Genomic DNA, 17766 nt, shown 5'->3' with positions numbered 1-17766 from the left:
CCTTCCAGCTCCTTTTGTCTTCCCACAGAGCCACCTTTTATCCCCCGCTTTGCTACAGCAAAGCAACGCCCTCTGTGAAGGCTCCTGAGGATGTCCTGGGGTCCAAGCCTGCTGCCACAAGGAAGCAGAACCCAAAATGTCAAAACTTACTTCTCTCAGGACAAGTGTGTGAGATGCTCATCTAAGAGCCCTCTGCTGCGGGCTCCACATCCACAGGTTTTTTTCTCCTGACTTTCACAGGTTTTGCTGGGAGCCAGCCCTAGGTCTGTGCTGGGTGGGGTTCAGGCTCTTACCAGGTTTGCTTCATGAGGATTTTGAAGCCATCTGGGCAGGTGGAAGGGACGGGAAGGTGGAGGCTGTTACTGCCCACTCCCCAAATGATGGCCGAAGAGTCCACGTCCTTGTAGGGAATCTCTCCCGTGAGCAGCTCCCACAAAACCACCCCAAATGACCTGATGAAGAAACAAACCAGGATAAACTGAGTTCACACAGAAGCTGTTAACAGAAACATCTGGAGCTTGAAAAAAGCGTTGGCAAAACAGGGAAATAGGGGTGTCTGGTCTGAAACTGCAAGTAGGTGCAACAGTGGTTTTTAACACACCAGTAACTCCTCTGCTCCAGCACTGGGCTGAGCACAAAACCACACTGGTTTTCACCCACCCTTTCCTGCTTCTTTGTGAGATTTTAAAGATCATGAAAGCACATTTTCTGCACAGATTAAGTCTTGCTTCTGTTAAATGAAAAGACTCCAAAGTCTACTCTCAGATAAACTTTGGACTGTTCTTGCTGGTAAGAACAGATGATTGACTACTGCACAGACTGACAAGTGTCTTACAAAGACAACACAACAAAGGTTCTGTGGCTTTTTTACATTTCATTTAACTGGTTTTGTTTTCTTTTCCCTAACCAAAGGCTCCCTCTGCTGTTACCTGTAGTCCCAGGTAGGAGTTTTAAGGTTTGAGACTCAGCACTACAACTACTGCAACACAGAAATTAGGAAACAAATGCTACTTGCATAACTGTTAGTACCAAAAGCACATGAGGTCTCATCTGATATTCCTTTTGTTCTGAAGAAAGCAAGGATAAAGCAAAAAAAAAAATTAATTAAGAGAACCCAGTCTGGGAAAGAACCTCCTACAAGAACTGAAAGATGTAGGTAAGAAAATTCACTTCGCTTCTCTTCCTTAGTGAAGTGCCAAGAAAGAACCAAAACCTTAATTTTTAACAGCAAACATCTGTTTGTATACAATCATCACCCAATAAAACACCAAAGAAACACGAAACCAGTCAATACAGAGTAAACAAAATGCTGCTGAGAACCACCACCACCGTTCCTGCACATCAACAACTGGGCTGTGATCCAGGTGAGGCACAACCATCTCCATTTCCAAGCCAGATGTGCCACCTTACTCCATGTCCCATCCCTCTGGGGACACCGACCTTGCCAAGCTGGAGGCTCCAGCCAGGCGAAAGGTGAGAAGGGTGTTTCTGTTTCTGGCTTGTACCAATACCCAGCTGCTTTTATTAAGTACAGAACTTCTAAGAGACAAGCTACCAGGTCTGAACAACCACCAGTCAGGAAACAACTTCATGTGAAAAACACTGCACTTTCAAAGCCCACTGGCTTCAAATCATGTGTAAAAAAAAAGAAAAAAACCAAGCAGAATTTGAATATTTTTCGCTTCAAAATCATTTTTCGTGGGCTGCACGAAAGCAGGGATCCAGAAGGTTGGACAAACTAGGAGGGAAAGCTCATCTGGTTTCATCTTTGTTATGCCTAAGAACTGACAAAGGATTTTCAAGACTCCTGATAAGATTATAGATTTATTTTTCTGCATGCTGTTGAAGATGAGCAAGAGCAGACATACAAGCAGCTCAGGAACTGCTCTCATTTGTTGGCAGCATTCATGAACATCATTTTTATTTATCTTGAGGGAAGAATGGATGGCAAGGGAGAGTCTGAGCAATCACCACTGTTGTGAACTCCAGAGGAACTGGCACCAAAGAGCAACATCTCCAAGTCACTGAGGGAAGGAGCAAAGGTTTTATTGGCCAGGAGGTTCCGTGAAATATTCCTAACCATAAACCAAAGGTGGAAAGCCAGCACCACTCATCCTCACAATCCCGTGACTCAAAGGGAGGGGCTCAGCAGACAAATGCTGGGTGTGTTCTCTTTCCAGAACAACCCAAGTGTTCCTCTCAGAGAAGCCGGCTGTGCTGGGGCCTGGACATCCAAAATAAACACGCAGGACACCGTGGCCACAAGAGCAGCTGCACACCACGGGTTACACCACCTTCCCTGCAGGAAATCTTGCCCTTCAGGCCAAGCCCAGGCCCGAGCTAGAACTCCAGCAGCAGCTCCTGTCTGACTCCACTGCCCTCTGAACCACCCGTGGCTTTGCCTGGCAGCTGCCTGCCCTGCCAGGGAAGGGACAGCATATGAAGCTGAAAAACCACAGGAAGCAAAATCCCTCCTGGCTGTAAAGCAGGGAGAAGGGCATTTGTCCTGGCTGCTGACATTTAATATGCAGAAATAATGAGGCAGAAACAGAGATACAGTTCCCTTGAGGTCTCTGAAACCTGTGGAGAGGCTTCCCAAAGGAACTCCAAGGCTGAACCCTCTCAAGCATTTTTAATAGCACAGAGACTGAACCATTCCTTGTGTTCCTTTCAACACAGAGCACGTTCCACATGGATGGAAACATGTTCAAAAAACTCTTACAACCTGTCCTGGTTTCCTCCCTCTTGGATCCAGGACTGGATTCACTGGGCTGTAATCCTGGAGCTGCACACACAACAGCCAGCCTGGCTTGCAGGAAGCACAAGGGGGTGAGGAGCAGAGCAGGGGCCTCCCCACAGCTCCAGCATGGCCCTGGAGAGGGCTGGAAGCGATGGAAAACCACCCTGGCTGTGGAGGCTGCTGAGGGGCCCTGAGCACAGCACTGGGAGAAAGCTCCAGGCCAAATAATGACACAGGGAAGAACTTCTGCATTTGCTTCCTGCAAGACACAGACTGTCTGCTCCGAGCCTCAGCTGGAACCTGCAGGGCAGCACACAGCCAGCACACAGCCAGCACACCTGTGTCCCTTCCCTCTCCATCAGAGCCCACCAAAGCTCAGGGCACCAGGCAGGAGGAGAAAGGAACAGCACACCACAGAGCAACCCATGCTCAGGCACAGGATGAAGAAAGCACATGGGAAGTGCTGGGAAACCAAGTGACTGAGCAGGAGGTGAAAGACTTGACCATGAACACGACTCACCAGATGTCCACCTTCTCGGAGACGGGCTCGTTCCGTATCACCTCCGGGGCCATCCACGCCACCGTCCCCGCAAAGGACATTTTGGTACTTTTATCGCTGAGCTCTTTAGATGTACCAAAATCTGAAATCTTTACTGCATCTGTGTGTGTAACCAAAACACTGGAGAAGGGGGAAAAAAAAAAAAAAGAAATCAGCACATTTTGTGATTTTTCTTGTACCACAACAGCCACTGGAGTAAATCCCTTCTTAATCAACACCACCAGGCGATGAGGCCGCTCTGCTCACAAGCGCAATACAAAAGAAAAGATTTTGTATTTTCCCCAATAGAAGCTCTCACTCTCTTCTGGGTGGTCGTGTTTTGTGCGTCAAATGCATTTCTGAATGCTACGAGTCAAAAATCAATCTCAATAAAACTGCAAATTAACAAGTAACTGAGGATTCAGAGGCAAAGCTGTACCTTAAACTGTGCTGTAAATCATCTAAAAGCATTATCTTAATGCACTGTCACAGGCTAAAGAAGTGATAAACATCTAGAGAGTAAGAGTACAGAGAAGCCAGAACATTTTAGGCAGAAAGCAACAGAGAAATAAGGAAGACACATTCCAGAAAACCAGGGAAATAACAGGAGAATAAGAAGGAAAAATAAAAAGGGAGGAAGCAACAGAATAACTCACTTTCCAAGAAGACCAGGTATCATCAAATCATTAAATATTTCCTGACTGCTATTTATCATGGAAGATACAGATAAAATTTCCACTCTTGTAAAGTGCCAACAAGTTGCAATAGTTTCACTCTCATTAGTTTTGAGTCAACATGGGGGAAAAAACAGTAGGGCCTTTTGACCAAACTTTAAACTATTCCTCAAGAAAAGGAAAAAATAGACAGCCCCAGCTGGGGGATGTTTAACCATCTGAGACTCACTCTGATGACCTGAAGAACCACAACTGGGGGATGTTTAACTTTGGCGACTTGAGGAACCCAAATTAAGGGATGTTTAAGCAGCTGAGACTCACTTTGGTGACTTGAGGTCTCGATGGATGATTTTGTGGAGGTGCAGGTAGTTCATGCCACTGGCAATCCCCGTGGACCAGTCCACCAGCAGCCGTGGGGTGACCTTCCTGCCAGCCCGCAGGACCTCGTAGAGCTGCCCGTGGGCACAGTACTCCATGATGATGCAGTAGCACGGGGCCTGGGTACAAACCCCCCTGTCAAAGAGAACACACAGTGAGGAGCAGCAGACAGACAACTGGACAGGAAGGGTGACCACCACTTTGTCCCAGACACAGCTTCGCTCCTGGATTGTAAAGACCTTCCCGGAGGCCTTGAGCAAACAGCTGTTGCCTGGACAGAGTTCCTGACAAGGGTCACAACCTACTTGAAGGCGATGATGTTGGGATGCTTGAGCTTCCGCAGGTGCTTGATGTCCGTCTCGTTCTGATCCCTCACTTTCTTGATGGCCACCTCCTCCGCCCGGAATTTGCCCAGGAAGACGGCGCCCTGTGCCCCGCTGCCCAGCCACTGCAGCTCCGAGATCTCCTCGAACGGCACCTCCCACGTGTCTGGGCACAGGTGAAAAACGGGATAATGGAAAAGGTCAAGACCATGGAAACTGTCAGACCCCACCAGGGCAGCACCTGCCACCTCCCGCACCACAGGGTGGGCTCTCCTGGAGGGAGCAGGTGACATCTCCATCTTCTCCTGGCACAGCTGAGGCACACACCACACGTGCTCAGCCCCAACAACCCTTCCAGTCATCCCAGCCACCTCCAGCCTGCTCATTCCCATCCTTCCAGCTGCTTTTTCAGAGCTCACCACCCTGCTAACCACTTGGGTGAGCCACTCCAGCTTGGCAGGCAGCAATTTACCATACCAGGGATCTGGATTGGCAATTTTCAGACCCTCTTCCCTGACACTGAACAAAGTGCATGACTCCATTGAAAAGCATAGATTAGAAGAAACTTTTAACATTCACAAGTGATATAAAAAATATTGAGGGTCTTTTTCATTCCCTGAAATAAACAAAAATAGGAAATAAAAGTCAGAGGTGGCAGGCTGTAAAACACAGAGCAGCAACCACCAAGATAGCCAACACAAAGCACATCAACCACCAGCAGCAGACACAGAAATAGGTCTCTCCCACACCAACACTGTGTATATCAATGTCAAACAGGAAAAACAACCATAAGCAATTCCTTCTCTTCAGTATCCACACACATTTGTAGGGATAATGCTGGAGTGGTCCAGTGGCACTGTATAAACTGCTTCAAGAGAGCTGCACCCATCTGAACAGAAACCTTTGTTCCCTGTCAGTCACCTTGAAATTACCTTAAATCTCACAAACAGCAGGATAAAAGGCAGGCAATTGTTTATTTACTGTAATTCAATAAAGATCTATGTTTGGAGGATAAATTATTTAGCAGCAAACCCAACAAGTAACCCACTGATTTCTGAAATAAAAGGGAGCCACACCTCTACAGATCCCTGTTTCAGAAGACTACAAAGGTGCATCCTTGTCTCGTCCAGATTCCAAGCCCTTGGGATATTCCCAGGGCAGCTGGGATTATGCCAAAGTGTCCATTCTAGATACCATCATCACTGAAGGGAAACTTGTCTATCCTAACTGTCTGTGGGCAGATCCCAGTTGGAAGCTGTCCCTGGGATCCTCCCTGCGACAGGCAGGCAGTGGCTGCTGTCTCCTGCCGAGCGAGCGCTCCCCAGGCACGGCCATGGAAAGGCAGCTCCCCCCGGAGCCAGACCCCAGCGCTCCTTCTGCTCACTGAACTAGAAACAAAAACACTGCTCATCCACAGCAGAAATTCCCTCTGCCTTGGCAGGGCAGAGTTCAACCCCCAGCACATGTTCCTTCCCAGACACAAAGCTGTTTTCCATACTCATGGATCCGCTCACAGCTCTGAACGTAAACTGGGATTTAAGTCTTTGGGCATTTAAACAAAGAAAATAATTAGATAATTAATAAAATTACTTCATTCATTCATAATTAAATCAAGAAGATCTGTATTTCTATTTAATTCACAAATGCATCACTTCTGAAAGGAGGTGGCACATACAGGTGATTTTTGTGTGTGTTGATGAACACTATTTTTATACCTGGCAACATAGAAACTATTCTGTTGTACTGAAATAGCTGTTTCTTTCACAGAGTCACGGAATGGACTGGCGTGGAAGGATCTTAAAGCTCATCCAGTGCCACCCCCTGCCACGGGCAGGGACACCTTCCACTAGCCCACGTTGCCCCAAGCCCTGTCCAGCCTGGCCTTGGGCACTGCCAGGGATCCAGGGGCAGCCACAGCTTCTCTGGGCATCCTGTGCCAGGGCCTCACCTCCCTCACAGGGAACAATTTCTCCCCAATATCGCATCTATCCCTGCCCTCTGGCAGTGGGACACCATTCCCCCTTGTCCACAGTCTCTTTCCATCTTTACCTGTGGAAAGTCTGTCTTTCCTGTACAGGGCACAGAACACTGACATTCATTTCCATGAAGCATCTACAGTTTGTGAGCAGTAATGGATAACTGTATCACCTTGGAACCCTAGTTTGATCTTAATATTCCCTATCAGGTAATATTACCTTCCCCTAATATTCCCTCTGCAATGGCAAAGGCTGAGAGACGCTGTAAACAAAGTAAGCAAAAGTTCACGAGGTTCCTCCTGCAAAGTCATTTCGTGTTTATTTGGGAACACAGATCCTCTCCCATATCCCATTTGCGTCCTGATTGTCAGGGGCACAATTCAGGAGAGAGGTTTCAGTGTAGTGACAGTGAAATATCCCACAGCTTTGGGAATATCAAGAAGAACAAAGAGCCAAACCATAGGCAACATACAGTGCAGCAGTCAGACTCTTCTGGGCCTAAAGAAGCCAGTGGGATACTTCCCCTAAATAAATTAAAGTGTAATAGCAGCAGGAATTGCGCAAGAACTTGCGTTTCTGAGGTGATTAAGAACCATTTGAGTAGAATGATGGGAATCTATTTCCCATGGGGAAGAAACGCAGGAGCAGCCTGAGCTGTTGAGCCAATCTATTTGGAGGGAGTTTTTCCCAGCACTGGCTGCTCTCCAGCACTGGCACTGTGACAAGAAGCATCTCTGGTTTACACAAACCCCCCCAACACAAGCACCCTCCGACAGGCACCTTGCTCTCCAGGTCCACACAAAAACTCTCACAATGACGGTAAACACACAACTCGTGAAAGGGAAGGTGAAAGCAGCTCCTGGAGACAGCTTCTTAATCCAAAGGAAATGGCTGAGATGTCTAATGAGTCTCTAGGAAACACAAACAAGTCTTGCTTTAAAGTGTTGGAGTCCCCACAATCCCAATTAAATAACTGGTAGATGCAAATTAAAGAACTGAGTGTGTCCCCCTGAAAGCACTCACCAACAGCCTTTAGAAATCAGGGCAAACAACTGGGAAAACATAGGAGGGAGGGATTTTATGGGTCAAACCCCCAGTACTTAAACCTCTAATAATCAGCTGGCACTGAACAATACAGAAGCAAACATTCCCTGCAGGAATGACTCCTCACCAAGCAGCGACTGGCATCACTTGGTCAACCAGCACAGAGCCTGTGGCAGCTCCCAGCTGACCAATGCTCTGCCCAGCCCCTGTCCTGCAGGGAAGCACAGGCACACCCCTCTTGGTGACCATCTGGGTGTCAGGAAGGACACTCAAGCAGTAGCTTCAACAAGAAGATAATGTAGAATCATGTAAAAGCTGTTCTTATCTTTTCCCTCTTTCACTAAGTCATGAGCCAAAGCTTCACAGGCAACAGGGGCTCAAGGACATGAAGCCTGTTTGTCTTTCACTACTTGCAACCACACCACCACCACCATGTCCCAAAGAACGGGCCTGCAGGACAGCCAAAGCAGGTGGGCAGGGATACCAGGGAGCAGCAAGAAGTACCACAAAGCACCTGCAGGCAACATTAAATGGTTTGGGTTGGAAGGGATCTTAAAGCCCATCCCCTTCCATGGACAGGGACACCTTCCACTAGCCCAGGGTGCTCCAGCCTGGCTTTGGGCACTGCCAGGGATCCAGGGGCAGCCACAGCTTCTCTCTCTGGGCACTCTGTGCCAGCGCCTCCCCACCCTCTCAGGGAAGGATTTCATCCAAACATCTAATCTTAATCTTTCTTCTGTTAGTTTAAAACCATTCCCCCTTGCCCTATCACTACCTCTCCATGTAAAAAGTCACTCTCCCTCTTTTTTATAAGCTCCCTTTAAGTACTGGAAGGCCACATGGCTGCAGACCCAAACTGGACTCCTACCCCTGTTGTTGATTCAGCCCAGTGCAAAGGATTACTCCTGGATGAGGCTTTAAGTAGTTGTCTCATGAAGAAGGGGGGGAAAAAAATCATCTGCACAGATCCATGGCACCAGCCCAAAGCTGTAAAGCAGCTCCCAGGGAAATGAAAAGCCACCACAATCCTCTCCCTGCTGCTGAAAGAGCCCCAGACATTTCCTCAGTCACACAGCACTTGCACAAACACAATCCATGCATCCTCTGTGCTCTTGCTAAAAGACAGCAAAAATAAAAATAATCACATACATCAGTTACTGAACTGCTGGCTTGTATGTAGCTGATGAAATGCACACAAAGATGATTTTCTGGTGGCAAGAAGCAAGAATGAGATCATCTGGAAAAGAGAACATGAATATTCTCACAAAATCCTCAAGTTTCAGCACAGAAGCAGTTTGAAAAGGTTTATCCTTGAGTAACAGAAGTGTAGTACTGCCATCAGGGTAACAAATGTCATCAGAGCTAGACAACTGAGCAGCTCCAGAAAAAAAATAATAATTTTTTAAAAATCTTCTTTTCACTCCCCTTTCTAACAGTGAAGACACTGAAAATGCAGCTCAACCACACAGGCTACATATAGCTGATCTCAATTAATCCTCAGCCTTACCACATCTGTAGCCAGTTCAAATCTGCCTTTCTAGAAGGGCCTGATGCCAGCAGGAAGCTGCAGTGTGCCTCTGGATATGTGGCTCTGAACGTGCTCCCAACACAGAGAAGAGCAAGACACCCTGTGCACAGGAGGGAGCTCTGTGTGCACCCTCCAGCCCCAGCACTGCTCCCAGCTGCTCCTTTTCATTCGTCAGTGCTTCCATCTTTTAGTGTGGTGACTTCCCTACAAAAGCGAGTGTCCCCTGTGGGCCACCAAAGCACAGGCTGCCCTGTGGTCTCCAGTGCACCTGGTGGCCCAGTTACATGGGAAATAGGATCTCTCTGTCTCACAGGCAGCTCTCCCAGAGCCATGGTCCGAGGTGACAGGGACGCACCAGCACGGGATGGCTCAGAGGCAGCAGTGGGGACAGGTGTGGGACACACAGGGAATTGCTGGGAGCAGCCACTGCCTCTCTGGCCTCTCCTTGGAAATGTGTAGCTTCACTTACAAACACTGAGCACCCAACCCAAAGCACTGTCACACACACACTGCCCAATGCCTGCTCTGAATGTCATCCGACTGCTCGGAACCTCCTTTTCCTTCCCAAGGGAGACTCGCCACCCAGACAGCCCCTTCCAAAACTGTCCACCCATTGTGCAATCACCCCAGCAGCCTTAATCCCCCAGGGAACTTTCTGTCACGTTTTTTATTTATAGTCTGAACCACATGTGACACACCGAGTTTACAACGTGCAAACAAAACAGAACCAACTGTGCAAGAGAATTTCAAACCAAGCAAACCCTTGAACACAGGGCTGCTGCTCAGGAGGCACCTGGAATGCAGAAGTGCATTTCCTGCTTGCTTATGAACTGGAAATGACTGACTCCAGGAAGTTGATTTCAAGGCAAATTCATCCAACATGTTATTTAACAGCTCTGTTCCCTCATATTAGGAGCTGTTCCCCATCCCTCTGGGGTTTAGATTTGAACCACTCAGACAGGTTTCTGACCTTTTATAATTTGTCAGTGCCAAAAAGCCATTTGATTACTACTGAGTGATGCTCAAAGGAGACTTTGCCCCATGGTACTGTGGTGGCCAGGCTGTTCCCATTTTCCATAAGCCTCAACCATTTCAGCTCCTTAATTCTAATGACAGCTTGTTCTTTTCCCATCTGCCACCTCCCTCCCCCTGTGCTAGAGGAGAAATCAGACACCAACAGCAGAGCATAGTCTGCTCTTTAGCTTTCAGTACTCCCTAAAGATATATATAGAGAAAGATGTATAGATATATATGCAGTCAACTGGGACATCACTTTTTCCCAAGCTACAGATTTTATATATATTTATACTCACATGCACTTACACATTTACGCTTACACATCTAAATGAAAAAGGTATAAATATTAAAAAACATATTTCTGGAAAGACAAGTACTAAATGATATTTTAAAGAGGAAAATTACTCCTGAATAAAAAGAAATAAAAGTCATTTTAAAAGAGAAGCAATACTCCCGCTATTTGGTGGTCAACTGGGGACAGCCTTCACCTGCAGCTTCTGAAGTGCAAGTGCCTATGTGAGTATTTTCCATCTGGCATAAAAAACCTCCAGAAATTAACACAGCGATTGTACCAAGTACTTCAACACAACTCCTTCTGATCCCCACGCTCAGTTCAGATCCAGGCCTTGTCACAACGGTCCAAGCCATGGGGCAGAGCGGGCAGTCAGTGCTGACTCCATCACGAGCTGCCTTTGCCACACATGACAGCTGTCGGCTCTACAGTGCAGGACTTATCCCTGGAAACCCGTGACAGGGCTGGGCAAGACAAAAACGGCCACGTGGAGAGCTGGGGAAGAGCCCCGGGCTCCTTCCCTCCTCTCAGCCCAAGGCAGTGCAGGTGGTTCCCTCTTACCTTGCTGCTGCAGTTTGTAGTCCGTGGAGTAGGCCTTGCCTATGATGTTCCACACGGGCCGCAGGCACCCGAAGAGCCCCTCGAGGAAGCCGCCGCTGCCGCTGCCCGTCCGGTTGAACTGGACCTTCACATCGTCGGCGGCGCCGCTGGTGTCCCCGTCCCCCGGGCTGCGGGTGCCCTGCGGCAGCCCCGGCTCGGGCTCGTCCTGCTCCCGCAGCTGCAGCACGCTGTTCTCGAAGTGGTCGCGGGCGTCCTCGCTGATGCTGGTCAGCACGGCCGCCGTGCCCGGGCTGCTCACGCCCTCCAGCAGCTCGGCCGGCAGCGAGCCCCGCTCCCGCACGTCCTCCAGCAGCTCGGGGGACGGGTGGCTCCCGGCAGCGGGGTGCTCGTCGGGGAACCTCCCCAAGTCTTTGTCCTCACAGAACGCTTTGCCCATGGAGTTGGGAGAGGAAGACAGGCTCAGGCGCTCCTGAGTGCTGGCCATAATGCCGTGAGGGTGCATCAAGGAGACGGCCCGAGGGGGTGCTCAGAGCATTTGTAGGACACAACTCACACGCGACACGTGGGCCCAGTACCTGAAACAAGAGGAAAAAGAACAACTTTCAATTTTTTATTTAAGTATTTTCACTACGTGCAGTTTCACTGAGGTGAGCTGATAATTAACTAGACTTTCCAGACAGCCGCTGATACTTGGTAAATAATTACTGCCCGAAAAGAAACAAATAAATGGTTCCAACAGAAACTCCACTCGGGCAATACTCTCGGTAACCTACTGCAGGAATTGCCCAGTAAACAAACACCACAATTTTAAATGAGAGCCTAAAGGTCAAAATCATGAAAGGTTCTTTGCAGAGAATTCCCACAGCATTATCAGACTGAAGCTGGCCCCAGCTCAGCTATGATTTGAGTCCCACCACTGTTCCTGGGCCTGGCACAGCCCACAAACTCAGGATCCCTCTGCAAACCCTCGAGACAAGGTGTTAGAGAAACAAAGCCCGGTGATACAGGTACCTCGAGTCCACCAAGGGATGCTTTGTAGCTGCTCCCGCAGAGCCCAACCTAGTTATGACCATCCTGGGCCTTGATTGACCCTCCATGTCCATTGTGGCAAGGTATGTTCAATTCTCTAACCACACACATGTCATAAGCAAGTAAAACTCTGAGAGCTTCACAGAAGAGCAGACCCTCCTTGCTGATCTCCCACCACTGCTCTCCACCTCTTCCCTGCATGAGCTTTGGGGAGGGTGCACATTAAACAAGAGCTGGGATCCCTTTTAAGAAGTGCCCCTATCTCTTGCTCTGTGCTCCACTGAGAGGTTCTTTTTCCACAACCCGTGGTGGTGCTACCTTCCCACAGAGCCAGGCTGATGGCTGGGGGTCGTGCTGCCAGAGCTACCCACTGCAAAAACAGTTTTTTGGGATAGTCCCTTCTGAAACAAGAGGCTCTAACGCAACAGGCTCAGCCTGCAACATGGAACAAAGTCTAGTTTTAAATTCCACAAGAAGCTGAGAAGGGGGTAAAAAAACCAGCCTTAATAGAAAGTATTTTGTTAAAAAGTTAGATCAGTTACAGTGGGTGCAAATTTCCAGGCTCTGCAAACAGCCACTGGAAGGGAGAAAGAGGTGGCCAGGTAGGACACAGCCAACGGCAGGGGAACAGCTCAGTGCCATAACTCCTCAGGATGAGGTCACTGCAGAGAGGAGAGATAAGCCCTTCAGCCTGCAGGATGAAAAACTCCTGCCCTGGGCTTCAGGCCCTCTCCAGCAGCAAACAGGAACAGCCAGGAACCTGGATTACCTTCCTGTATCCTGCCTGATCACATGGGCTTTCCATAAAAGCTTTATTTAGGTTGTAAAATTTGTTCCTTAAAAGAAAGCAAAACAGCAAGTGAGGCAGAGGTTGCAGCACAGCCCAAACCAGTGCAGGAGCTGAATCCGACTCACAGGAAGCTGGAGAGTTGGTTATTCCCGACCTGCCAGTGACCAGCATTACAGAGACCAATTCCCCAGGGTGGGAAGCTGCAGTGTGACCTCATAGTACAATTACCACTAGCAGCAGTTGTTATGTTATCGCAGATTTTGTTATTGATAAGAAAATGCTTCAGACCTGAACAGAATTTCATAAAAACACCCGGCCAAGCCCAACTCAGCGTTCCTGGGCACAGCCCCTGCTCATTACCCAAAGTCAGGGAATGACAAGTGATTGTTTAAACAAGAGCAAAATACAACCACTGCTCCTACAGAGAAATCTGGGTTTTGTAACATAGAGTATTAAGCAACGCAAATAACACATCAGCCAGGTGTCCTGCAAGAAACCCAAATGTAAAGGCCAGAGTTTGAGGCAACAGTGTCCCAAAATATCTCAAATTTAAGCCTTGGGAAGTGCATTAAGGATTAAATCAGACTTGGAGGATAAAATAACTTTGCTGCTATGTGACTCTCAAGAGTACACTACTACAGTGTAAGGTTTTGCTTTTACATTTCTATGCAGTTTTCTGTCTCTGGAATGTTTGATTGTGGAGGTTTAACAGGGAATGAACAGCTTTTCACTACACAGCTCAGCCAAGAACAAAGCCCCAGACTCAGAGATGTCAGGTCTGTTTTCCCAGATCAAATTGCCTTCTCCAACACTGAGATGTTCCAAATAAAAAAAGCCTTTAGGCAGAGTGTCCTGCCACTTTACATGCCCCTGTATGTGCTTCATGGGGAGAGAAGGCATACAAAAGTTATGGAATTATTCTCAAACGGGCCTGATACAGCCTTATTTAGGGCCTTACATAAGCAGCCTGATTTTCAGAGGTGTAGCAAACTCATTGTTTGGAGAGCATGAAACAGCAGCACTTCTTTTAAAACAGCTTCCTATCAAGCCAGCTTGAAGCAAAGTGGTGTAGAAACCCTGGGAGGGGGAGAAGGTGGTTTCTGCCATACCACATCAGTGTTGACTTGCTGGGGAAATGAATTTTTAAAATTCTCTTCTATTGCAGTAAATTCTGTAATGTGCAACCTCTTGCCTTAGCAAAATGTGACTTAATCCAATGAAATTAGGTTGGTTTAGACCTCACCATCTCTTCAAACAAGGGAATAAGAACATTTCCCAAGTTTTATTGTCATGCCTCCACTATTTTTTTAACCATAGTACCAAAAGGCTGAGATTTTTCATGTTGAACTCTTCCCAATAAAAGGCAAAGAAAAACATTTTCTTGAAAATTTTAAGTTTCATTATATCCAGACTGCCATTCAGGATGTATTCATAAGGGCACGTAGTGACAGGACAAGGTGGAATGGCCTTCAGCTGAAGGAGGGCAGGTTTAGGTTAGATATTAGGAAGAAATTGTTCCCTGTGAGGGTGGTGAGGCCCTGGCACAGGGTGCCCAGAGAAGCTGTGGCTGCCCCTGGATCCCTGGCAGTGCCCAAGGCCAGGTTGGACGGGGCTTGGAGCATCCTGGGACAGTGAAAGGTATCCCTGCCCGTGGCAGGGGTGGCACTGGGTGAGTTTTAAAGTCCCTTCCAACCCAAACCAGCCTGGGATCCCATGTCTATGATCTGCATGTGCATCTTTAGCTTTTCCAGGGAAAGGCGTAGCCAAGGGCTGTGCTATTTCTACCCGAGTGATGCTCCTGCTGCAGCAGCCTCCCAGTCAAAAGCTGGAAGCTCCATGTGTGGGAGGACTGTGCATATTTAAGAGACTGAGATTTCACCAAGTGCTGCTGCACACACAGACTTGAAGGCAGACCCTCGGATTTGAACTGTTTTGATGAGTTCATGCACTCTGCACTAACAAATTTCTCTTCTGTCTGGAAGGGGATTCGAGGCTCGGTGTAATTTTGTACAATCACAACTTCTTGTAAATGACTCCATTTCCATGCAAAGTATTTTTTTCCAGGCAAAATCCTACCACCCCCAGACGAAAGGAGCATGAAATGCACCTCTTCTGGGAAGAGTGAGGCTGCACCTCAACATGTCAGAGAGCCCAAAATGCAGTTTAAAACTATACAAAAGTGAGAGTTTACCTGAATCACCAAGTGGGTGCATCAGCTACCAAGGCACGCTCTCACCTTGCCTGATATTGTGTCTGTCCCTGAAAACAGCCATCCAGGAAGTGTCCTCACACTCCCCCGGAGCCACCAAAGCACGTGGCTGACTATACAAGTTCAATATTTACAAGAGTGTCAACACAATGGTCAGGTCTGCAGACACAGCTGAGTTAACCCAATGCCTTGCGTGGACCATTACTGAAGTTCCTCCTTTAAAGTTTCTCCTTTAAAGAGCTGTGCTAAAAATTGAGTGGCAAATCAGACACAGCATTCCAGACACAGCACACAAACCAAAACAAAAGTCCATGTGCTGGAAAGGTGGTGTAAGCACAGAGGCCACCACTCAATCTCCCAACAGCCCAAAACTCCAGGAACACTAAGGTCGCTTCCTTGAACGCTATTTCTGTCTTAGCCAGTGAAGCATAATCTCTGCTTGCACTTCCAACATGCAGAGGGAATAAAAGCAACTGTCTGATCCATGTTTAGGGGCTGAAACAGAGCTGCTGGCAGAAATTATCCACCTAATACATGGAACTACCACGGACAGAGGAGATTCCTGCCCAGATCCCTACTTACAGCCAAGCCCTGGAGTCCCCTTGCTTTTTCCTGGTACTCAGTGTCATTTCCTCCTGGCTACAGTGGGCACAACAAGGTAACTACACATTCCCTCACTGATAACACAACTGGAATTTATGTGTGTATCATCTCAACTAGTGGCTTGTGACAGTGCTTTAAAAATGTTCTAAAATCTAACAAAACCACTAAAAGCCTGTCTATAGAGCACAGCCATCACGTTCTCCTGCCCCTTGGGACTCTCTCTCAAATTCTACAGGGAATTTTTACAACAGGTTGATGCACAGTCCTCTCCCATCTGTGTACAACTTCAGCACAGGAACGAGTGAGAGCTGCTGAATTGGCAAGTCCCAGAGCTTTGGTTGTCACTTCTGACCTTTGGGGTTTGAACCATGTGGTTTTACTATGCAGGATTTCATCACTTTCTTTTCCTGGTCTCCAGATGAGGAAAATATTACATGAGTGGATAAGATACTCCTCTTCTGCCACACTTTTTACATTACTCGGAATATAGGCTTGTGTTTTGCATGGCTGCTTTGTAAACAAAAAGTAAAAGCAGATATATTAATAGGGAATGAGTTACACATCACCGAAAGGCAAACTCCTTGTTTTCAGGAGGGTTGAATTTTTTTTTAAGTTACATTATTACATTAATTAATTACATTACATTTTTATAAGTTACATTATCTGTTTCATTAGGCTGTAAAAATAGAAACCACACTATGAAGCTTGCCCACATTAACTTGGTATAACCCAGCCCAGGAGATGGGCAAACCTTTAAGCCAAGTATGGAGTAGCCCAAGGCAAAAGCTTGGGTGTTTTCAAGGCATCAATCTCCTTCTCAAGACACACTGCTCCTTCAAGGAAGCACATCTCTTCCCATCTCATACCACATGAATGCCCAGCCACAACCCAGCCTTATCTTTAAATATTGCAATTATGTTGCCAAAACATAATAAATTGCTCATGAAGCAGTTGAAAATTCTTCATCTGACCCAGATGAGATTTTCCATCCCTGCAACAGCTCTGTTTATATTTCTGCATATAAACATTTTTCCACAACAAACAGCACGTTTACCTGGGAAAGTGAACTCTTGTAACACTGGCTTTTTTGTGCTGTACACTGCTCCTTCAGACAAACACTACACTACACTGCACCTCCTGCAGAATCCTGACTGGAACACATACTTTTACTTCCTCTCTCCAATAAATACTTGGATGCCACCTCAACATAAGGAGACTTTCTTTTGGAGACACCGTAATCCTCACCTGAATGATGTGGTAGCAACTGCTTAGGGCTCACAACTATCATCCTCATCCTCATTTTAAAATGTTAAGAGAATATTTTAACATAGCCATGGGCATTAAGCACATGAGAGCACAGACATGTAACTATGTTGTATGCAGTCTGTGTTATCACAACAAAGCTTGACTTCATGATGATTTAATTTAGTCTTTATTCAATATATTCCATCTATCCCCAAAAAGGGATGCATCATTTCTGGAACAGTGATTTTAGTTGTGATATCCTTTTGTCTGTGGCTGTACCAGTGAGAAAGAGAACTCTGTCTAGCTCTGTGGCCTGAACCCTTTCTGACAATGACAAAAATAGCACCGTGTACCAGCCAAGAAATACCCATAAAGGCTAAATTCTGGCTCTGTGCAAAGCCAGCTGCAGGTTTGCTTGGTACCTTGCACATCCCAAGCAAGCCTGGCTGAGGAGAAAGAAGTGGCCCCTAGGCTGCAGCAATGGGGTGAAGCCACAGCAGCTCAGGAGGTTCATCCATCCCCTTTCCTGCTGCAGCACCAAGGGAAGGGTGCACAGGCAGCCAGAGCTCCCCCAGCAGCGCCAGCAGCTCACAGCACACCAAGCACTGGTCCTGTGCAAATGTGCCAAGGATTGGTTTTAACCAGAACACTTTGGCAAACACTCTGCTGTGGTAGGGAGCTTTGTAGCTTAACTCTGCTGTAGAAGGTAACACCAGCTGCTCTTCACTTTGCACATCTTTAACTCCTTTCTTTCTTCGAACAGCCAGTTGTTCACTGCTGCAGTGACACCTGAACCTATTATCTCCTTAATTCCAGCTG

At 47.3% G+C, this 17766-nt stretch overlaps 1 protein-coding gene across 1 annotated transcript in view; it reads right to left on the bottom strand.

Annotated features, from left to right (window-relative positions):
- The window catches only part of MAP3K13 (mitogen-activated protein kinase kinase kinase 13), a 73160-nt gene that overhangs the window by 14604 nt on the left and 40790 nt on the right, over nucleotides 1-17766 (bottom strand). Inside the window, 5 exon segments of the mRNA XM_048314920.1 lie at nucleotides 294-452; nucleotides 3261-3419; nucleotides 4274-4465; nucleotides 4636-4819; nucleotides 11072-11646. Of these exon segments, the coding sequence (XP_048170877.1) occupies nucleotides 294-452; nucleotides 3261-3419; nucleotides 4274-4465; nucleotides 4636-4819; nucleotides 11072-11573 (1196 nt within the window). The 5' untranslated portion in view covers nucleotides 11574-11646.

This window comes from Corvus hawaiiensis, chromosome 10 (genome assembly GCF_020740725.1).
Source record: "Corvus hawaiiensis isolate bCorHaw1 chromosome 10, bCorHaw1.pri.cur, whole genome shotgun sequence".
In the NCBI taxonomy this organism is placed as follows: domain Eukaryota; kingdom Metazoa; phylum Chordata; class Aves; order Passeriformes; family Corvidae; genus Corvus; species Corvus hawaiiensis.
The sequence above is the reverse complement of the archived record's forward strand: the minus strand, read 5'-3'. Positions and strand labels throughout refer to the sequence as shown.